Below are 19520 nucleotides of genomic sequence, written 5' to 3'. Positions count from 1 at the left end.
ACTGAAGAAGCCTACTGTGTAGGCGAAACGTTTCATAATAAAGATACCTAACTGTTGCATATGTGTCTTACCTAACAACACTGTTTTTCATATTGGTGTTTTGTATTTATGGATTTGAGAATGCTGGGTGTTAGCCAGGGACTGTTCAGTCTCTTAGCTGTCATCTGTTTAGTTTTTTTAGGGCAGTGCTTGTTATAGAGGTATTGGGTCTTTTTTAGAAAATTATTAAAACATTTGTCAATATCTGTATAGATTTCTAGCTCAGTGTGCCAGTCAATGTTTGTTACTGCTGTTGTGAAGTTATTAAGGGGATATTTCCCCAGTAGTCAGGGCTCAACAACGTGTAGCTTTGGTGGCCCTTAAACCTCCTAACAACTACTAGAAGAAGAAGTCTTAAGGTCAAAAAGAAGACTAGTGATGGCAGCGCTACGGGTGTCGTCGTCTCGCCTGGCAACCACTGTGAGGGGCGCCTTGCCAGCCCACACAGCTGCACTAACCACTTCTTCTGCCATGGTAACCTTCACTACTAACATATACACCAGTATCACTGTTGTAGTAGCAGTGGAACTGATGATAGTTGTCTGCAGGTCACCAACCGGTAGCCGCTTCCTCAGCTATAAATAAAGTGCATAAATTTATTTTCTAATGGCACACCCGTAAAAGATTATACTATGTGCCTTTTTTGGTTACAATTGAAGGATGAGCCTTGGCATAGATCAGATATTATTTTATATATTTGATACGTTCAGGCTATTTACACTTTGAATAATAATATGAGTTTAAATGATAGTAAATAATGTAGGTTTAAATAATAAGATAGTATTACAAGGACCCCAGTGGAAATAGTCAATTCTACTTTTTTTTAGTTATCCTAGGTAATTTACACTATTATAATTGTACTTATGTGTACCTGTGTCTAAGTAAACTTACTCCATGGAATAAACATTCCTTTGACTAACTGTTATTTTGTGAGATATTAGTGATATTTTTTTAAGGGGGGGGGGGGCGGAAGGGCAGGAGCTTCATGTCAGGTCCATTCAGAGTTTAGTATTACTGCCTGACCAGTCACATCAGTGTAATCAAAGATGTATGGCCAAGTAAAGTTAAGTTACATTAGGTTATTTTAGGTTGGGTTTGGTGGGTTCATTAAGCTAGGTTATATTTTTTCCTTAACAAAATATCTTAAATATAAAACACCAACTTGATATTGTACAGTTCAGACTACTATATATTTAATCACCAAAATCTGCCAAGGAGCAGTCTTCACTTTTCCCATTGTTTTCTAAAAGCATCTTTCCTGAAGGGTTATATACCTTTGTTTTCATAAAGCACCTCTCTTGAAGGGATATATGCATTCGTTTTCTAAGGGAACATAACCTTTCAGTGACAATGCCCTCATGCTGGTGAGGGGCTCTTGATTCTGTGACTTGGACCTATCCAACCTTTTCTTGGATCAAACCTGATTGCCTCCCATACCCCCAGGAAATGTATATGTAAGGGTTTATTGTTAATGCCATGAATATTAATACAGTGGACCCCCGCTTAACGATCACCTCCAAATGCGACCAATTATGTAAGTGTATTTATGTAAGTGCGTTTGTACGTGTATGTTTGGGGGTCTGAAATGGACTAATCTACTTCACAATATTCCTTATGGGAAAAAATTCGGTCAGAACTGGCACCTGAACATACTACTGGAATGAAAAAAGTTCGTTAACCGGGGGTCCACTGTAGTTCTCTCTCAAATTGATATTACGTAGTCATTTACTTGTTTTTCAGTATGTATGTGAAATTTCTTAAACTATCATGCTTTCATAGTCACTGGTCAGTTTAATTCAGTGAAAATTAGCCATTGATTTGGAAATAAATTACTGTATTTACATTTGCAGACTTTAACCCCCTTAGTCCCTTCCCTGGTGGCTGCTCCACTGGATGTCTGACTGGTTATGACAATGACATTCCATGTATATCATACTGTCCTATAACACAATTCTTACAAGTCAGTGGTAGTTTGTAATAATGTTGGTAGAATTACCAACAATATGTTAGGTAAAAGGATACAAGTGCAATTAATGCGACATTTTATTATAGCAATGTTGCCACAATAAAATGTCACATTAGTTGCACTTATGTCCTTTTACCTAACAGTGGTAGCCTGATTTTGTTCATATAAGTCATCGAGGGCAGAAGTAATCATTAAAAGACTGTAGGTTGGGTGTCCCTGCTGTATAGTGTTACTCTTTTATTACCTTCTGTAATTACTTGCTGAACTGTGTGATATTCCTTAATAAATTCTGACTTGCACTACAATTTTTTTTCATGCAATACTTATTGCAATATTTATGCAGTATTTATGTTTCCTGTTGACATATTTTAATTAATGCAAATACAGTGGTACCTCGGGATATGAATTTATTCCGTTCGAGAAGGCTGTTCGGGTGCCGATACCGAACGAATTTGTTCCCATAAGGAATAATGTAAATTAGATTAATCCATTTCACACCCCCAAAAATACACTTACAAAAGCACTTATATAAATACACTTACATAATTGTTCGAGTTTTGATCTGTTTGTAACCCGAGGTACCACTGTAGTGCTAGTCTAACCTATATACTGTAATTAAAACATTTATCCCATATTATTAATGCTATATTTGGTATTCCTTTTTATATTGCATTTCCTAACTCCTTTGTATCTACTGTACATAGTATTCTCATACAAAGTACTACTGCAACTCCTTAACATGCGATACTAACACACAATGCTTTATAATGTACTGTATTGCTGAAATTTTTTATAATGTATTCCATTTTTTTACCAGAAAACAAAAGTAGGGAAAGCCAAATATCAGAAGGTAAGAGTTTATAATAATTATTTTTTGTTGCCTGAGAAATTGTATTTGCACATATAATGAGTTTTCATATTCTTGTACAAAACCTACACTTTTTTTTTCATTGAATTTTCATTACATTAGTGTTTCCAGTGTAGATAAGTAAATTTTTGATTTCTCACACTAATACTTTTCACTTCCTATACTGCTATATTTTTGACACTTTTTAATAGTTTTCCTTCACTATCATTTTTAATACATGTGGTAGGTACATTTACAGCATGTATGTTTTGTAACAGTAATAATTTTTTGTTGATAACATACACATTAAACTCACAAATTGGACCTGAATTTTTAGATGATATTTCAGTCTGTGGATCATTATCAAGTCCTGGACCATAATGGTCCAGGACTTGATAATGATCCACACATCTGTCCTGGACCATTCTGGTCCAGGACAGATCAAAATGTTGTCAGAAGTTTCTTTTAAAATTATTATATCTTTACTTGGCTTTAATGGCTGAATAGGACTGAGAAGGGTATGATTAACAGGTACATCATTTATTCCTGTCATTATAAGACTGTATAAATCCTGTCAAGTCAAAACAAGAGCTGGAAGCTTTTCACAACATGAAAGTGTAACTTGTAAGGTTTTTCAAGGGTTGACAATTACAGAACTACTATTTACATATAGTATTACAGTAAGCCCTTGATTTAATGGGCTTTGGAAATATGGAAGAAAATCTGCTGGGCCAGTTGTGGTCAATCATTATGACCATGGCTAAACAATTTCATCTCTGTCCATCACTTTTGTCATTTCTGGCCACCTGCTTACCTCTTTTAGTCTGTTAAATCAAGGGATTATTGTACAGTTGATCATCAGTTAACATGGTAGCTACTTTCATGAAAATAAGGGGTATTCAAAAAATTGTGTAAAATTAACAGAACATAAGGGGGGAAAATAGGGTAATGTTCCTTAACCCCCTCAAAAAAAGCCACCCTAATTTTGTTTAGGTCTTGAAATTGTAAATAACAATGATAATGTAATTGTAGGTCAATGTAGTAATGTGCATCAGTCAAAAAATCCCATATCCACATCCCTGCTAGCAGATGGAGGTGTCATATTGTTTGGTTGTTCCACTTGTTGCAATTGTATGGGGGTTTTACAGTGATTGGGGTGTGGGGGCTGGGGTGTGGAGGTGAGTTACTGGGGAAGGTGGAATTGGGGAACTGCTGGCATGGAAGGTGGAGACTTAACAGTGCAGGGGTGAGGGTAGGAGATGGATACTGGTTTTAGGAGGTGGAGAGGTGGAGGCTGGAAGCAACAAGACGGTGTGATGGTGATAATGGCATGGTTGGCAGTGTTGGTGGCCCAGTTTGGGCGGAAGTGGGTAGTGGTGTGGAGGATGGGTGAATGGCTGGGTGAGTGCTGTTGGTTGTTTGGGTGGTAATGAGGGTGGTAGGTGGCTAAATGATTAGGTGTGTGGATGGTGTGTTCGGGTAAAAGGTTGAGTAAGGTGTGGGTGTGTGGTCATGGGAAAATAGTGTGGGTGAGGACGTGGGGCTGGGCAAGGTGTGGTTTTGAGGTAGTGGGGTAATGTGGCAATGGAGGAATGTTGTAAGTGTAGGCATTTGGCTTTGGTGGTGGGTAATTGTATGGGGGAGTTGTGGGTGGAGGTTGCTGGTTGGGATAGTGTGGATGAAGACCTGTGGCTGTGGGGGAATTGTGTGTGTGAAGGTTTCTGGGTGTGCAGCTGGGAATGAGTGGAGGCAAGTGGTATGGTGGAGGTGTGTGGTAGAGATAAGGTATTGGATGCATATGAACAGAGCACTGAGGTGAGGGAGGTGTATACATTAACCCTTTGACTGTCGCGGCCGTATATATGTCTTACGAGGTACCGTGTTTGACTTATATATTCTCATAAATTCTAGCGGCTTCAAATCAAACAGGAGAAAGCTGGTAGGCCCACATGTGAGAGAATGGGTCTGTGTGGTCAGTGTGCACCATATAAAAAAAATCCTGGAGCACGCAGTGCATAATAATAAAAAAAAAACTCCGACCATTTTTTTTAATTAAAATGCCGACTTTGTGGTCTATTTTCGTATAGTATTTATGGTTGTATTCTCATTTTCTTGGTCTCATTTGATAGAATGGAAAACATATAGAAGCAGAGGTCATTTTGATTGATTGTACTATAAAAAGAACCTGGAAATGGATCTCAAAGTAGGGGAAATGTTTAATTTTTGCCAATGTTCAAAAGTAAACAAATGATGTCATTGTCCAATAAATGTCCAACTAGCCATTCTAATATGCAGTCATGAATGGGTTGATGTTATTTATACAATTATTACAGTATTGCAGTAGTCTGCATAATAGTAAGTCTTCTATTTTTTGTTTGAATAAAAATTCAAAATAGAAAGCAAGAGTAATATCAGAGGGGCCTGGAGACATGACTGATGAACAAAGAAAATGTTATTTTAGAGCCAGGAATGTCTGCATTGTTCATTCTGGACCTTATTTTGAAATTGTCATATTTTTTAATTTTCATGAAATTGGCCAAATTGCAAATTTCTGACCACATTATTGGGTAGTTGAAATCGGTAAATGGGCAGTTTCTTGTACTCAATCAATAGAAAAAATGGAGTTCTAAAGAAATAGCTATGAGTTTGGTCGACTGGGACAATGGAATTAGCCGAAAATAGGGCTCAAAGTGGGCGAAATTGCCGATTTGTAAATATTGCCGAGGTCGCTAACTTCGCGAGAGCATAATTCCGTCAGTTTTCCATCAAATTTCGTTTTTTTTGGTGTCATTACAATCGGGAAAAGATTCTCTATCATTTCATAAGAAAAAATAATTTTTTTTTTTTTTTTGAAATTTTGCGACACCAGGAGACACCTCAGGATTGGGGGTTGCGACAGTCAAAGGGTTAAATAGGCCTTTCCTGTGAGACTTGCCCGTACCCTTACTGTGAGTTTAAGGGAAAAGAATCTGACACATGTCACATTTTTCTTGCATGCATTCTGCCATGTAAACCGATTAACAAGGCGTGTTCACAGAAATATATCACAATTTTGCAACTGTGTAAATGTGAAAGTATTAGCAGATTGTATGTTAACTGATGGTCTACTGTACTTCAGTTAGAATTTCCTTCATAGAAAATAGAGGTTTGTGTTAGTGAATACACTATTTAGCACAAACTTAAGGGGTTTGTTATGTAGTAAGTGTAATCAAACACTGGTTTCTTATTACAGTACCAGTACATATCTGTTTTTCTCTGTTTAATACTTATGAAAAATTGGTTTACGTACTCTTATACTAATTAACGAAAACTTATTTACTATCTGTTACACCAATTATGGGAAAATTAATTTCCTGGGGAAAGTTATATGATATCCTCATTAAGCAGGAGAAAACCTAAGACCTGAGCTTCCCAAGGTCATTGTAACCAAGGCAGTTTTAGAAGATATCCTCTTAGTAACATTTCTACATTAACTCATTATTACTCATTAATGAAGATTTGCAAATCATCAAGGTACTTAATATTATTTAATGACTTGTGATTTTTATCTGCTCAATGGAGGTTACAGTATGTTGGTAACACTTTTGTTTCATGGCGACCAATTTCTTGTTCCTTAATATCAGTTAATTGATAGATTTTCTATGATCAAATAAAGGTGTGATAAATGTCTTAATAATTTTCAGACAAGTAAAGTGCCAGTTAGGAAGGAATCCGACACTTTTGGTGAGTTGGAAGTTCCAAACAACAAATATTATGGTGCTCAGACAGTTCGCTCTGTTATAAACTTCCCAATTGGTGGAGAAACTGAACGTATGCCAGTTAGTATCCATTTTTGTTTGTTATTCATGTTTAGTATATATTATTATAATTTATATTACACTATTTGCTTAAATTGGACATATATTCAAGATTTTACTTTAACTACAAGAATATACAATACTGTATTGCACTATGTATATGCAAATTACAAAATGAGAATTCAATATTAATCCTGCAAAGTCAAAACTCCCTGTACTAATATAAAGTACCTGGATTAGAGGACCTTTTGGAATAGCAATTATTCAGGTTAAAGAAATAACCCCCAGCACAGCTGGGGGTTATTTACAAGCTTGTCAAAGTTCAGCTAAAAGGATTTTTTTTTTTTTTTACAAAGTAATTTTACTGATATAATATCTGCATATACGTACAGTAGTATAAAGTACTAAAATATAACCACAAGTACCAGTTTATTGTAGTTTGAGTGATAATTTTAGAAATACAGTATGTTGGTTTTCATCAAATTTTGTACCTCTTCAAAATACATGATACAATACTACATCTGCATGTCCCCTGCATATTTAGGCACTATTCAAGTATATTATACAGTACATGTAGTTCAGTAATAATTAGTGAATATATTCATCTAATGGTATAGTAAACTTACTAAACTATTGTATAATTGTTTAAAAGTACCTTTCACCACCTGAATTCTATAGCACAGCAATTTCTTGATGGATGTGGCTGATCCATGGGGTTTTTCTTGGCCACCTTAAAGCCTTAATACAATATTTTGAAGAGCATAATAAACTTGTAAGTTAAGTAATCATGCAGGATCAAATTGTAAACCTTGTCTTATGGTGCATAGTTTTTTCGACTTCAGTACAATGGAACCCTGGATGTCGTCCGCACTGGATATTGTATGATTTGGACTTTGACCACTCTTTTTCAGTGAAATTTTGCTCCAGATTTCGTACCTTGTCCCGGAAATCGTCCATATCAGCCACGTCCACCTGCCCAGGACGCCGCCACTCATGCGTACGTGTCTCAGTCTGGCTCTATCATTGGTTGAGTGAGCATTCATCCGAAACATTTCGTAATAATTCATTGTTTTTTGTGCTTGTTTATTAAGTGCACCTGCGAAATAAGCTACCATGGGCCCAAAGAAAGTTCCTAGTGCCAGCCCTTTGGTAAAGAAGGTGAGAAACACGATAGAATTCAAGAAAGAGATTGTAGAAAAATATGAAAGTGGTGTACATGTGGCCAAGCTCGCCTGTATGGCAAGTCCAGTTGCTTCAGAGGAGGAGGAAGAGAGAGGGAAGAAGGTGCCTTCTTCAGCAATTAAGGACATTTGTGCAAAGTGGAATGAGGTGCAAACTTTTGTGGAAAAATATCAGCCTGACCAAGCTGATACAAACTGCATCTACAACATGTTCAGTGACAATACCTTGTCCCATTTTAGGCAAATCTTAAAGAGATGCCAGAAACAGAGCTCTCTGGACAGATTTTTAGTGCGGCAGGGGTCCACTGCCAGTAAAAGACAAAGAAGGGAAGTAACCCCAGATAGGGTTTTGATACCTGATCCTTAGGGAAGGGGATTTCCCTTCCAAACAATAACCTCTGCTCCTTCCTCTCCCCTCCTCATTATCCATACCCCAACAAGTCTTCAATAAAGGTAAGTGTGCTGTTAAATGTTCATATATTTCATTAGTCATTTATATTTCTTTCTCATTGTTTTCTGTATGTTAAACTAAAGTTATTCTTTAAAAAATTTATTTTTTTGTTAATATTTTTGGGTGTCTGGAACGGATTAATTGTATTTACATTATTTCTTATGGGAAATATTGCTTTGGTTTTCGTCCATTTTGTATTTAGACTGACCACCTGGAACAGATTAAGGACGAAATCCGGGGTTCCAATGTACATACTACAATTTTGCTTAATAGTTTACCATAATGTTGCAAATAGCATTTTCACTTTAGATAATAAAAATTTTATGTTGAGAATTTTGATACGAAGAGTTCTGAGTGTATTTTGTATTGCCCATCGTTAATCTTGTAGTTAATAGGAGTATTGTATTCGTAAGATTATACACGTGTATGTTGATGGTGTTACAAGAAATTGAAACATGCAACACATAATTATTGTTTCATAACAGTTACCAGTGATCAAGGCCTTTGGAGTATTGAAAAAGGCTGCTGCAGAAGTGAACAAAGAGTATGGTCTTGATGCAACTATTGCGGATGCCATTTGCAAGGCTGCAGATGAAGTAATCAGTGGTGATCTGTATCAAGAGCACTTCCCACTGGTCATCTGGCAGACGGTTAGTCACCCCTGTTTACTTACGTATCTGGGTAAATATATTTTGCTCTTTTTAATAATTTTTAAGCTTATTCACACTACACATCTTAATAGTTCTTGTTCTTATTACTTTTCCTTTCATATTCATGGGGAAGTGGAATAAGAATCTTTCCTCTGTAAGCCATGCATGTTGTAAAAGTCAACTAAAATGCTGGGAGCAATGGGCTAGTAACCCTTTTTCCCATATAACTTACTAAGAAGAAAGAGTAGAAAACCCTCAAAGTGGGATGTTTGAATGTGCGTGAAAGTAGTGCGAATGACAGATGATTGTGGATGTTATGAATGAAAAGAAGCTGGATGTCCTGGCTCTAAGTGAAACAAAGCTGAAGGGGGTAGGAGAGTTTCAGTGGGGAGAAATAAATGGGATTAGGTCAGGGGTTTCTAATAGAGTTAGAGCTAAGGAAGGAGTAGCAATAATGTTGAAGGATAAGTTATGGCAGGAAAAGAAGGAATATAAATATAAATTCAAGGATTATGTGGAGTAAAATAAGGGTTGGATGTGAAAAGTGGGTTATAGTAAGTGTTTATGCACCTGGAGAAGAGAGAAGTGTAGAGGAGAGAGAGAGATTTTGGGAAATGTTGAGTGAGTGCATGGGGAGTTTTGAACCAAGTGAGAGAGTACTTGTGGTTGGGGATCTCAATGCTAAAGTGGGTAAAAATGTTGTAGAGGGAGTAGTAGGTAAATTTGGGGTGCCAGGGGTAAATGAAAATGGGGAGCCTTTAATTGAACTATGTGTAGAAAGAGGTTTGGTAATAAGTAATACATATTTTATGAAAAAGAGGATAAATAAGTATACAAGATATGATATAGCACGTAATGAAAGTAGTTTGTTAGATTATGTATTGGTGGATAAAAGGTTGATGGGTAGGCTTCAGGATGTACATGTTTATAGAGGGGCAACAGATATATCGGATCATTATTTAGTTGTAGCTACAGTTAGAGTAAGAGGTAGATGGGGCAAAAGGAAAATGGCAACAGCAAGTAAGAGAGAGGTGAAAGTTTATAATCTTAAAGAGGAGGAAGTTAGGGTGAGATATAAGCAGCTATTGGGAGAAAGGTGGGCTAGTGAAAGTAAGGGTAGTAGGGTGGCGGGGAAGGGGTTGAAGAGGGATGGGATAGTTTTAAAAATGCAGTATTAGAATGTGGGGCAGAACTTTGTGGCTATAGGAGGGTGGGTGCAGGAGGAAAGAGGAGTGATTGGTGGAATGATGAGGTAAAGGGTGTGATAAAAGAGAAAAAGGTAGCTTATGAGAGGTTTTTACAAAGCAGAAGTGATATAAGAAGGGCAGAGTATATGGAGAGTAAAAGAAAGGTGAAGAGAGTGGTGAGAGAGTGCAAAAGGAGAGCAAATGATAGAGTGGGAGAGGCAATGTCAAGAAATTTTGATGAGAATAAGAGAAAAATTTGGAGTGAGATAAACAAATTAAGAAAGCCTAGGTAATGGTTGGATTTGTCAGTTAAAAAGAGAGTACTGGAGTTAGTAGATGGGGAGCTGGAGGTATTGGGTAGATGGCAGGAATATTTTGAGGAACTTTTAAATATCGATGAAGAAAGGGAGGCAGTAATTTCATGCACTGGCCAGGGAGGTATAACATCTTTTAGGAGTGAAGAAGAGCAGGATGTGAGTGTGGGGGAGGTGCGTGAGGCATTACGTAGAATGAAAGGGGGTAAAGCAGCTGGAACTGATGGGATCATGACAGAAATGTTAAAAGCAGGGGGGGGATATAGTGTTGGAGTGGTTGGTATTTTTGTTTAATAAATGTATGAAAGAGGGGAAGGTACCTAGGGATTGGCAGAGAGCATGTATAGTTCCTTTATATAAAGGGAAGGGGGACAAAAGAGATTGTAAAAATTATAGGGGAATAAGTTTACTGAGTATACCAGGTAAAGTGTATGGTAGGGTTATTATTGAAAGAATTAGAGGTAAGACAGAGAGTAGGATTGCAGATGAGCAGTGAGGCTTTAGAATGGGTAGGGGATGTGTAGATCAAGTGTTTACATTGAATCATATATGTGAACAGTATTTAGATAAAGGTAGGGAAGTTTCCATTGCATTTATGGAATTTGAAAAGGCATATGATAGAGTGGATCGGGGAGCAATGTGGCAGATGTTGCAAGTGTATGGAATAGGTAGTAAGTTACTAAATGCTGTAAAGAGTTTTTATGAGGATAGTGAGGCTCAGGTTAGGGTGTGTAGGAGAGAGGGAGATTACTTCCCAGTAAAAGTAGGTCTTAGACAGGGATGTGTAATGTCACCATGGTTGTTTAACATATTTATAGATGGGGTTGTAAAAGAAGTAAATGCTAGGGTGTTGGGGAGAGGGGTGGGATTAAATTATGGGGAATCAAATACAAAATGGGAGTTGACACAGTTACTTTTTAATGATGATGCTGTGGTTTTGGGTGATTCTAAAGAAAAGTTGCAATGGGTAGTGGAGGAGTTTGGGAGGGTGTGTAAAGGTAGAAAGTTGAAAGTGAACATAGATAAGAGTAAGGTGATGAGGGTATCAAATGATTTAGATAAAAAAAAAATTGGATATCACATTGGAGGGAGGGAGTATGGAAGAAGTGAATGTTTTCAGATATTTGGGAGTTGACTTGTCAGCAGATGGGTTTATGAAGGATGAGGTTAACCATAAAATTGATGAAGGAAAAACGGTGAATGGTGCGTTGAGGTATCTGTGGAGACAATAAACGTTATCCATGGAGGCAAAGAAGGGAATGTACGAGAGTATAGTGGTACCAACACTCTTATATGGGTGTGAAGCATGGGTTGTAAATGCTGCAGCGAGGAGGCGGCTGGAGGCAGTGGAGATGTCGTGTCTAAGGGCAATGTGTGGTGTAAATATTATGCAGAGAATTCGTAGTGTGGAAATTAGGAGGAGGTGTGGAGTTACTAAAAGTATTAGTCAGAGGGCTGAAGAGGGGTTGTTGAGGTGGTTTGGTCATTTAGAGAGAATGGAACAAAGTAGAATGACTTGGAGAGCGTATAAATCTGTAGGGGAAGGAAGGCGGGGTAGGGGTCGTCCCCGAAAAGGTTGGAGGGAGGGGGTAAAGGAGGTTTATTGGGTGAAGGGCTTGGACTTCCAGCAAGCGTGCGTGAGCGTGTTAGATAGGAGTGAATGGAGACGAATGGTTTTTGGGACCTGACGAGCTGTTGGAGTGTGAGCAGGGTAATATTTTGTGAAGGGATTCAGGGAAACCGGTTAGCCGGACTTGAGTCCTGGAAATGGGAAGTACAATGCCTGCACTTTAAAGGAGGGGTTTGGGATATTGGCAGTTTGGAGGGACATCTAAACTGTCGTATCTGAGCGCCTCTGCAAAGACAGTGATTATGTATGAGTGATGGTGAAAGTGTTGATGCCTGCACTCTAAAGGAGGGGTTCGGGATATTGGCAGTTTAGAGGGATATGTTGTGTATCTTTATACGTATATACTTCTAAGCTGTTATGTTCTGAGCACCTCTGCAAAAACAGTGATTATGCGTGAGTGAGGTGAAAGAGTTGAATGATGATGATGAAAGTATTTTCTTTTTAGGGATTTTCTTTCTTTTTGGGTCACCCTGCCTCGGTGGGAGACGGCCGACTTGTTAAAAAAAAAAAAATTCTTGGACTCTCTATTTCAGTAAATTGCAAAGCAAAAATTATACAGTAGTACTGTATTAAGTTTGTTTTTAGTTTAGAAATATGACAGGATTAAATGAATACTGTTGGGATGTGAGGAAGAAAATTAGATAAAAGTGGATGTAAGAAGGTAATTGCTGTTGATGTTGTAGCAGTCTTGTTAGTAAAGGTATATTAGTGTTTTATTATGAACCTGAGGATTTACAAACTGTACTGTGAAGCTCAGGTACAAGTGCTGGTAGCATATTACCAACAGGCTGTGTAATACACACAAATGCAACATTTAAGGCAAAACTTTACCCAATTAAATGTAGTAGGTTTTGCATTTGTCTTCATTCCAGTGAATCCTTTGTATTCATGGAGAGTATGTTTCCGTAGTCCCCATGATTATGGGAAAAATAATTGAAAGTACTTTGAACTTTGTTGAGTGTGGGAGATGTGTTTGGCAGTGCATGTATCAGCCATTGACATTAGTTATTTTATTATGATTTTTCTCCCTTGATCGTAATCATATATGGTTGTAGATAAGACTCAGAATCAAGTTATGTAGCTACTACTGTACAATAAATATCAGAATAGCTACTAGTATTTTTATGTTTGTCACTTAATATTGTGTGCTTATGAATATTTTATTAGCATACATCATGTGGTAGGTGCTTTATAGATTGAGACTAAATTTGTAGGCTGGCATCCAGTTTTTGTTTTTTTAGTTCACCATTAATTATTTGTTCTATCCAATAGGACTAGGACTTAACCCTTTCTGGGTCCGTCCCGTAGATCTACGGCTTTACGTTCAGGGTCCAAACCGTAGATCTACGCCATGAGCTCAGCTCACTCTGATAAGCTATGAGTGGTAAATTTGGGCCTAGATATGAGAGAATACATCTATGTGGTATGTGTGCACCACATAAAACAAATCCTGCAGCACACAGTGTATAATGAGAGAAAAAACTGAGACCGTAATTTTCGATTAAAACAGAGATTTTGCAGTGTTTTTTCGTATGTTTTTTATAATTGTATTTGCGATTTCTTGGTCTCATTTGATAGAAAGGAAGACATATTACAGAAATGGAGATGATTTTGATTGGTTTTAGTACTGGAAATGGCTTGAAACTGAGCACAAAGTAGCGGAAATGTTAAATTTTTGTCGATGTTCAAGAGTAAACAAACGGCCTCACATGTCTAATACACGGCAGCTGGTGGGTCTGATATACATTCACGAATGTGATGATGATATTTTTACAATTATTACAATATTACATAACATATTGGTTTGAATAAAAATTCATTATGTGAATAAAAAATAAAAATGGAATTCATTTGTGAAGCCTGAAAACATAACTAATGAACAGAGGAAATGTTAGTTTAGTGCCAGGAATGCCTGCAATGTTTATTCTGGACCCTATATTGAAATTGGAATATTTTGAACTTTGTGTTAAATTGGCCAAATTACCAATTTCTGATCACTTTATTTTGTAGTTGAAACAGTTGACTCGGTGATTTCTTGTGCTCATTCGATAGAATAGAAGTAATACTAGTGAAATAGCTAAGAATTTGGTCGACTGGAATAATGTAATTGTCCTAAAATGGGAGTCAAATTCAGCAAAATCACCTATTCGCAAACATCACTGACACATTAACCCTTTGACTGTCGCGGCCATATATATACGTCTTACGAGGTACCGTGTTTGACGTATATATACTCATAAATTCTAGCGGCTTCAAATCAAGCAGGAGAAAGCTGGTAGGCCCACATGTGAGAGAATGGGTCTGTGTGGTCAGTGTGCACCATATAAAAAAAATCCTGGAGCACGCAGTGCATAATGAGAAATAAAAAACTCCGACCGCTTTTTTTAATTAAAATGCCGACTTTGTGGTCTATTTTCGTATAGTATTTATGGTTGTATTCTCGTTTTCTTGGTCTCATTTGATAGAATGGAAAACATATTATAGAAGTAGAAGTGATTTTGATTGATTTTACTATAAAAAGAACCTGGAAATGGAGCTCAAAGTAGGGGAAATGTTTGATTTTTGCCAATGTTCAAAAGTAAACAAATGATGCCATTGTCCAGGAGACACCTCAGGATTGGGGGTTGCAACAGTGAAAGGGTTAAAATTCGTGAGAGCATAATTTCATCAATTTTCCATCAAATTTCATACTTTTTGTTTTATTACCTTCAGAAAAAGATTACCATTTCATAAGAAAAATAATTTTTTTTTTTTTTTTTTACACCCTTTGAAATTTGGCCTCTGGACCCTGAAAGGGTTAAAGACAATATTGGTTTGAGCTGTTGAGTGGTATTAGAAAGAATAGAGGACCTGGAAAGGAACCTTGTGGGGCATTACTGTCTATTGGTAAAGTAAATATGATGTTAATAATGTTTACTTATTGGTGCCTGTTACCCTTCTCTCTCTTTTTATATCCCTTCTGACACCTTTTTTTTTATTTCATCTTTCTCTTGCTCTTAGTTTTTTAACTACCACTGAAAAAATGATCAGACATACTAGTTGTTTCTCTCCAAACCTTAACATCAAAGAGTTTACCTCTCAACATATCATTCAACTCTTATATTCATATCATTTATATAAGTTAGAAACATTTTCAGGGCAAGTACTAATTCTTGCAAGACGCTGCTGGTGGGCTTTGCCATTGAGGGTACTTTTCATTACTACATTTTTCTATCAAGAAGAAAATCTCTCGCATATTGTAATAGTTGGGAGCAGTTTGTCTCTTATTCATCCTATAATTTGTAATGTCATTCATCCTATAATTTGTAATGTCATGATCTGTCTTTTTTGCAATCTTCTATAGAATCATGATTTGTATATTTTTCATTTCTCAAAGTATAAATTATAGAACAAGAAATCTTATTAATTTAAAAACTATTGACTTTATTGCTCAGAAATATAATTTCTAAGGAATGTAAAGTTTGCTTGGTTACAGCAGTGTTTTCATTAAGATTTGCAAAGATGAAATCAAGGTACAGGAGGGCCTTTAATATACAGTAGGTTAAGCTCTGAGCTACAGCTGTAGAGCAAAAATTGCTGTAAAGTGAAACATAGCTTTTTTTTTTTCGCTTTCAAATGCATATAAAAGCCTGATAACAGGTTTACACTATCATATGTTAAGTGAGCAGTAGAGCTAGGCCTTAAAAATCCATATACAGTTCACACATTACTTACCTTAAAATATTTTTGTACTTAGCTTATAGTGAGTGATGAATATATTTAATGTAGGTAGGGTGAATAAATGAAGAATTGGTATACTTGAAAACCACTCTGTTAGTGAAGCCTGTAAAGTGGGGCCCTCCTGTATTGTTGGAGCATATATTTTTTTTAAATTAAGTAAGATTAAGGTTTTCATGGTTAGAGCACATAGTGTGCAAGGATACATAATCTCACATGCAAATCTTAGCTTACAAAGCATTACATCAATTAATGTTAAATTTATTTGTTTTCAGAGTTCAAATGATACTTATCCAACTGCAATGCACATCGCAACTGCAGTTGAAATTCATCAAACACTTTTGCCTGGTTTGGAGGCCTTGTATAAAGCTTTAGATGACAAGGCCAAAGAGTATGCTGACATTATCAAGATTGGCCGCACCCATACTCAGGTAAACTGTGCACAATTAATTTGTTCAGGTATTTATATTTTCCTAGAGGACATGCTTTACTTTATCTACTTTTTATGGAATATTTTCTAAAATATGTACTCAAAACTTTTGAAGTTACATATACAGGGGACCCCCTAGTTTATGAATGCCTGAATTAAGTATAGCTGCACTTGCAAATAAAGCTTTTAAGAAATAGTACTTAAAAAAAAATTGTTAACCTGGAGGTGGGAGGTACTGTGCCTGCATGTTGGAGGGGTAGAAATGTTTCAGTTCAGTGAGTCACTTGACTTGTGACATCTTTGTACATCTGACAAGACAGCTGCTGAATGAATGATAGGGAATGCTTCCATTTTTGGGTCACCCTACATTGGTGGGAGATGGCCAGTTTGCTTAAAATAAATTTATGAACATGCCTGACAACACCAATCAGTCATAAGTTGGAACATCAGAAATGCAACACATTCATTAGGTAGAGAATCCCTGTTTATGTTGGTACTGTATAGTTGTTTGAGTAATCTAGGATATTTTTTATTGAATTTAAATAACATGCTGCTATTATTCCTTGCAGGATGCTACGCCTCTAACCCTTGGCCAAGAATTCAGTGGTTATGCTCAGCAAATAGAGTTTGGTATTGACAGAGTAAAAGCTTGTTTGCCTCGTGTTTACATGTTAGCAGCTGGTGGAACAGCTGTTGGCACAGGACTTAACACTAGGATCGGTTTTGCTGAAAAAATTGCTGCCAAGGTAAATAATACTCTGGATATTTTTACAAAATGTAAGTAGTTGTGCTATTTCCCCAAGGTTGAACACTTCATTATGTCCTAAATTCACATTACAGATCTCTGAACTTACTGGGCTGCCTTTTGTGACTGCCCCGAATAAATTTGAAGGCCTGGCAGCTCACGATGCTATGGTTGAAGTTTCTGGTGCATTGAATGTGCTGGCATGCTCTATCATGAAGATTGCCAATGACATTAGGTTTCTCGCATCTGGTCCTCGTTGTGGTTTAGGAGAACTCTCACTGCCAGAAAATGAACCCGGCTCTTCCATCATGCCTGGTGAGATATTCCTATGTTTGATACATTACAAGCCCTTTAACCCTTAAATGGTCCAAACGTACATATACGTTTTTTCAACATCTGAAAGTATGTAAAAAATGTAGATCTTTTTTTTTGTTTTACATGTGAAAACGTAAAAAAAACTTTTATCTACATTTTTTTTTGTTATATTTGAAAATATGTAAAAAAAAGTAGATCTGCTTTTGTAGCACTACGAATTTGAACGTCAATCTGTTTGGACCGTTTAAGGGTTAAGATAATGTCTGATGTTGGTGAATTACTCTTAATCCAAGGACTTGGTCCTGTCCTTCAATTCACTGAATTGAAACTGATGACTTCCCAATTCCCAAGAGGTGTATGACCCTCACAGGTGTAGCACATTCCCATGAGTATAATAATAATAATACCTTTTTAACATGGCAGCCATCTCCCAATGAGGTAGGATGACCCAAAAATAAGAAGAAATATACACTGTCGTTCACTCACTGTCATGCCAGAAGTGTGCTGACATCACTGTTCAGATGACTTCTTAACTGCAGTATCCTCACCCATCCTTCGGAGCTCAGGCACTATACTTCCCACCTCCAGGACTCCAGTTTGGCCAACTGGGTTTCCTGAATCCCTTCATAAATGTTATCTTGCTTGCACTCCAATAGCACATTGTTATAAAAACCATTTGTCTGCACTCAGTCTAATCTAACACTTTCACAAAAGCCTGTTCAACGTTCAGGCCCCTATCACTCAGCCTCCTTTACCTCCTTCCAACCCTTCCTGGGACTACCCCTGCCCCTTCTTCCTTCCCTAGATTTATACAACCTTCTAGTCATCCTGTTCTACTCTGTCCAGTTTAGATGCCCATACCACCTCAACAACCCTTGCTCAGACCTCTGAATTGCACTTTTGGTAACCCCCTTCCCTAGTAATGATGCATTACAATTAAATAATTTTGGGGGGCTGAATGTTTCATTCAGATGATTGGCTTCAATATATTTACTTGCAACCTAGGTAGTAAGTTGGTAGACAGCAGCCACCCAGGGAGGTGCTATCATCCTGCCACTTGAGTGTGAAATGGAAGCCTGTAATTGTTGTACATAATGGTAGGATTGCTGGTGTCTTTTTTTTTTTTTTTGTCTTACACACATGCAGGATACCAGGTATATCTTGTTACTTCTGCTTACACTTAAGTCCCACTAAACATGCATTTATATACATACCCATCTGGGTTTTCTCCTATTTTCTCAATATTTCTAGTTCTTTATTTCCTCTTATCTCCATGGGAAAGTGGAACAGAATTCTTCCTCCATAAGCCATGCATGTCATAAGAGGCGACTAAAATGCCAGGAGCAAAGGGCTAGTAACTCCTTCTCCTGTATAAATTGCTAAATTTAAAAAGAGAAACTTTCATTTTTCTTTTTAGGTCACCTTGCCTCAGTGGGATACAGCCGATTTGTTAAAAAATTTACTTGCAAACCATTTCTTAGGACAATTGTTTAAAGTTAAAAATGAGAGAGATAATACTTTGTGTTAAGTTTATAATATTTTGCAGATCTAATTTTTTATAATTTTTTTCTATTCAAGGCAAGGTGAACCCAACCCAGTGTGAGGCTATCACCATGGTGGCAGCCCAGGTGATGGGGAACCATGTTGCTGTTACTATCGGTGGCTCCAATGGGCATTTTGAACTGAACGTCTTCAAGCCTATGATGGTTGCAAATGTCTTACGGTACAGATTTAATCCTTAAGGTTTTACAACTTTATTTATAATAGTTTCAGCAACATTTATATAATGTGTAACTCAATGTTCAGTAAGCCTTTCTGCCATTCTAAATTACAGTAGTTTTAAACTTTATTTTCAATGAACCAGCCGTATCCCACTCAGGCAGTAATAGTTTTAAACATGTACTTATTTTAATAACTGTACAAACATTGTACAGAAGTTCTTGCCTGATATCTTGTTTAACCCTTTCAGGGTCCAGAGGTCAAATTTCAAAGTGTACACCAGGGTCCAAGAATTTTCAAAAAATAATTTCGTTATTTTTCTTATGAAATGGTAGAGAATTTTTTTCTGAAGGTAATAAAACAAAAAGTATGAAATTTGATGGAAAATTGACAAAATTATACTCGCGAATTTTGACGTGTCGGCGATATTTACGCATTGGCGATTTTGCCGACTTTGACTCCCATTTTAGGCCAATTACATTATTCCAGTTGACCAAATTCTTAGCTATTTCACTAGTAATACTTCTATTCT

At 36.9% G+C, this 19520-nt stretch overlaps 1 protein-coding gene across 3 annotated transcripts in view; it reads left to right on the top strand.

Annotated features, from left to right (window-relative positions):
• Positions 1 to 287: 287 nt before the first annotated feature.
• Positions 288 to 19520, top strand: part of LOC128686217 (fumarate hydratase, mitochondrial) — a 31723-nt gene continuing 12490 nt past the window's right edge. Inside the window, exons 1-8 of one of the 3 annotated variants that reach the window (XM_070092462.1) lie at positions 288 to 513; positions 2823 to 2855; positions 6536 to 6670; positions 8767 to 8931; positions 16055 to 16210; positions 16779 to 16955; positions 17050 to 17269; positions 18848 to 18992. In XM_070092462.1, the coding sequence (XP_069948563.1) occupies positions 418 to 513; positions 2823 to 2855; positions 6536 to 6670; positions 8767 to 8931; positions 16055 to 16210; positions 16779 to 16955; positions 17050 to 17269; positions 18848 to 18992 (1127 nt within the window). In that variant the 5' untranslated portion in view covers positions 288 to 417. The remainder of the gene's footprint in view (positions 514 to 2822; positions 2856 to 6535; positions 6671 to 8766; positions 8932 to 16054; positions 16211 to 16778; positions 16956 to 17049; positions 17270 to 18847; positions 18993 to 19520) is intronic. The other 2 variants (XM_070092461.1, XM_070092463.1) reach the window with 2 other exon arrangements.

This window comes from Cherax quadricarinatus, chromosome 39 (genome assembly GCF_038502225.1).
Source record: "Cherax quadricarinatus isolate ZL_2023a chromosome 39, ASM3850222v1, whole genome shotgun sequence".
NCBI lineage: Eukaryota > Metazoa > Arthropoda > Malacostraca > Decapoda > Parastacidae > Cherax > Cherax quadricarinatus.
Note: the sequence above shows the minus strand (reverse complement) of the source record. Positions and strands in the feature narration are given on the sequence as shown.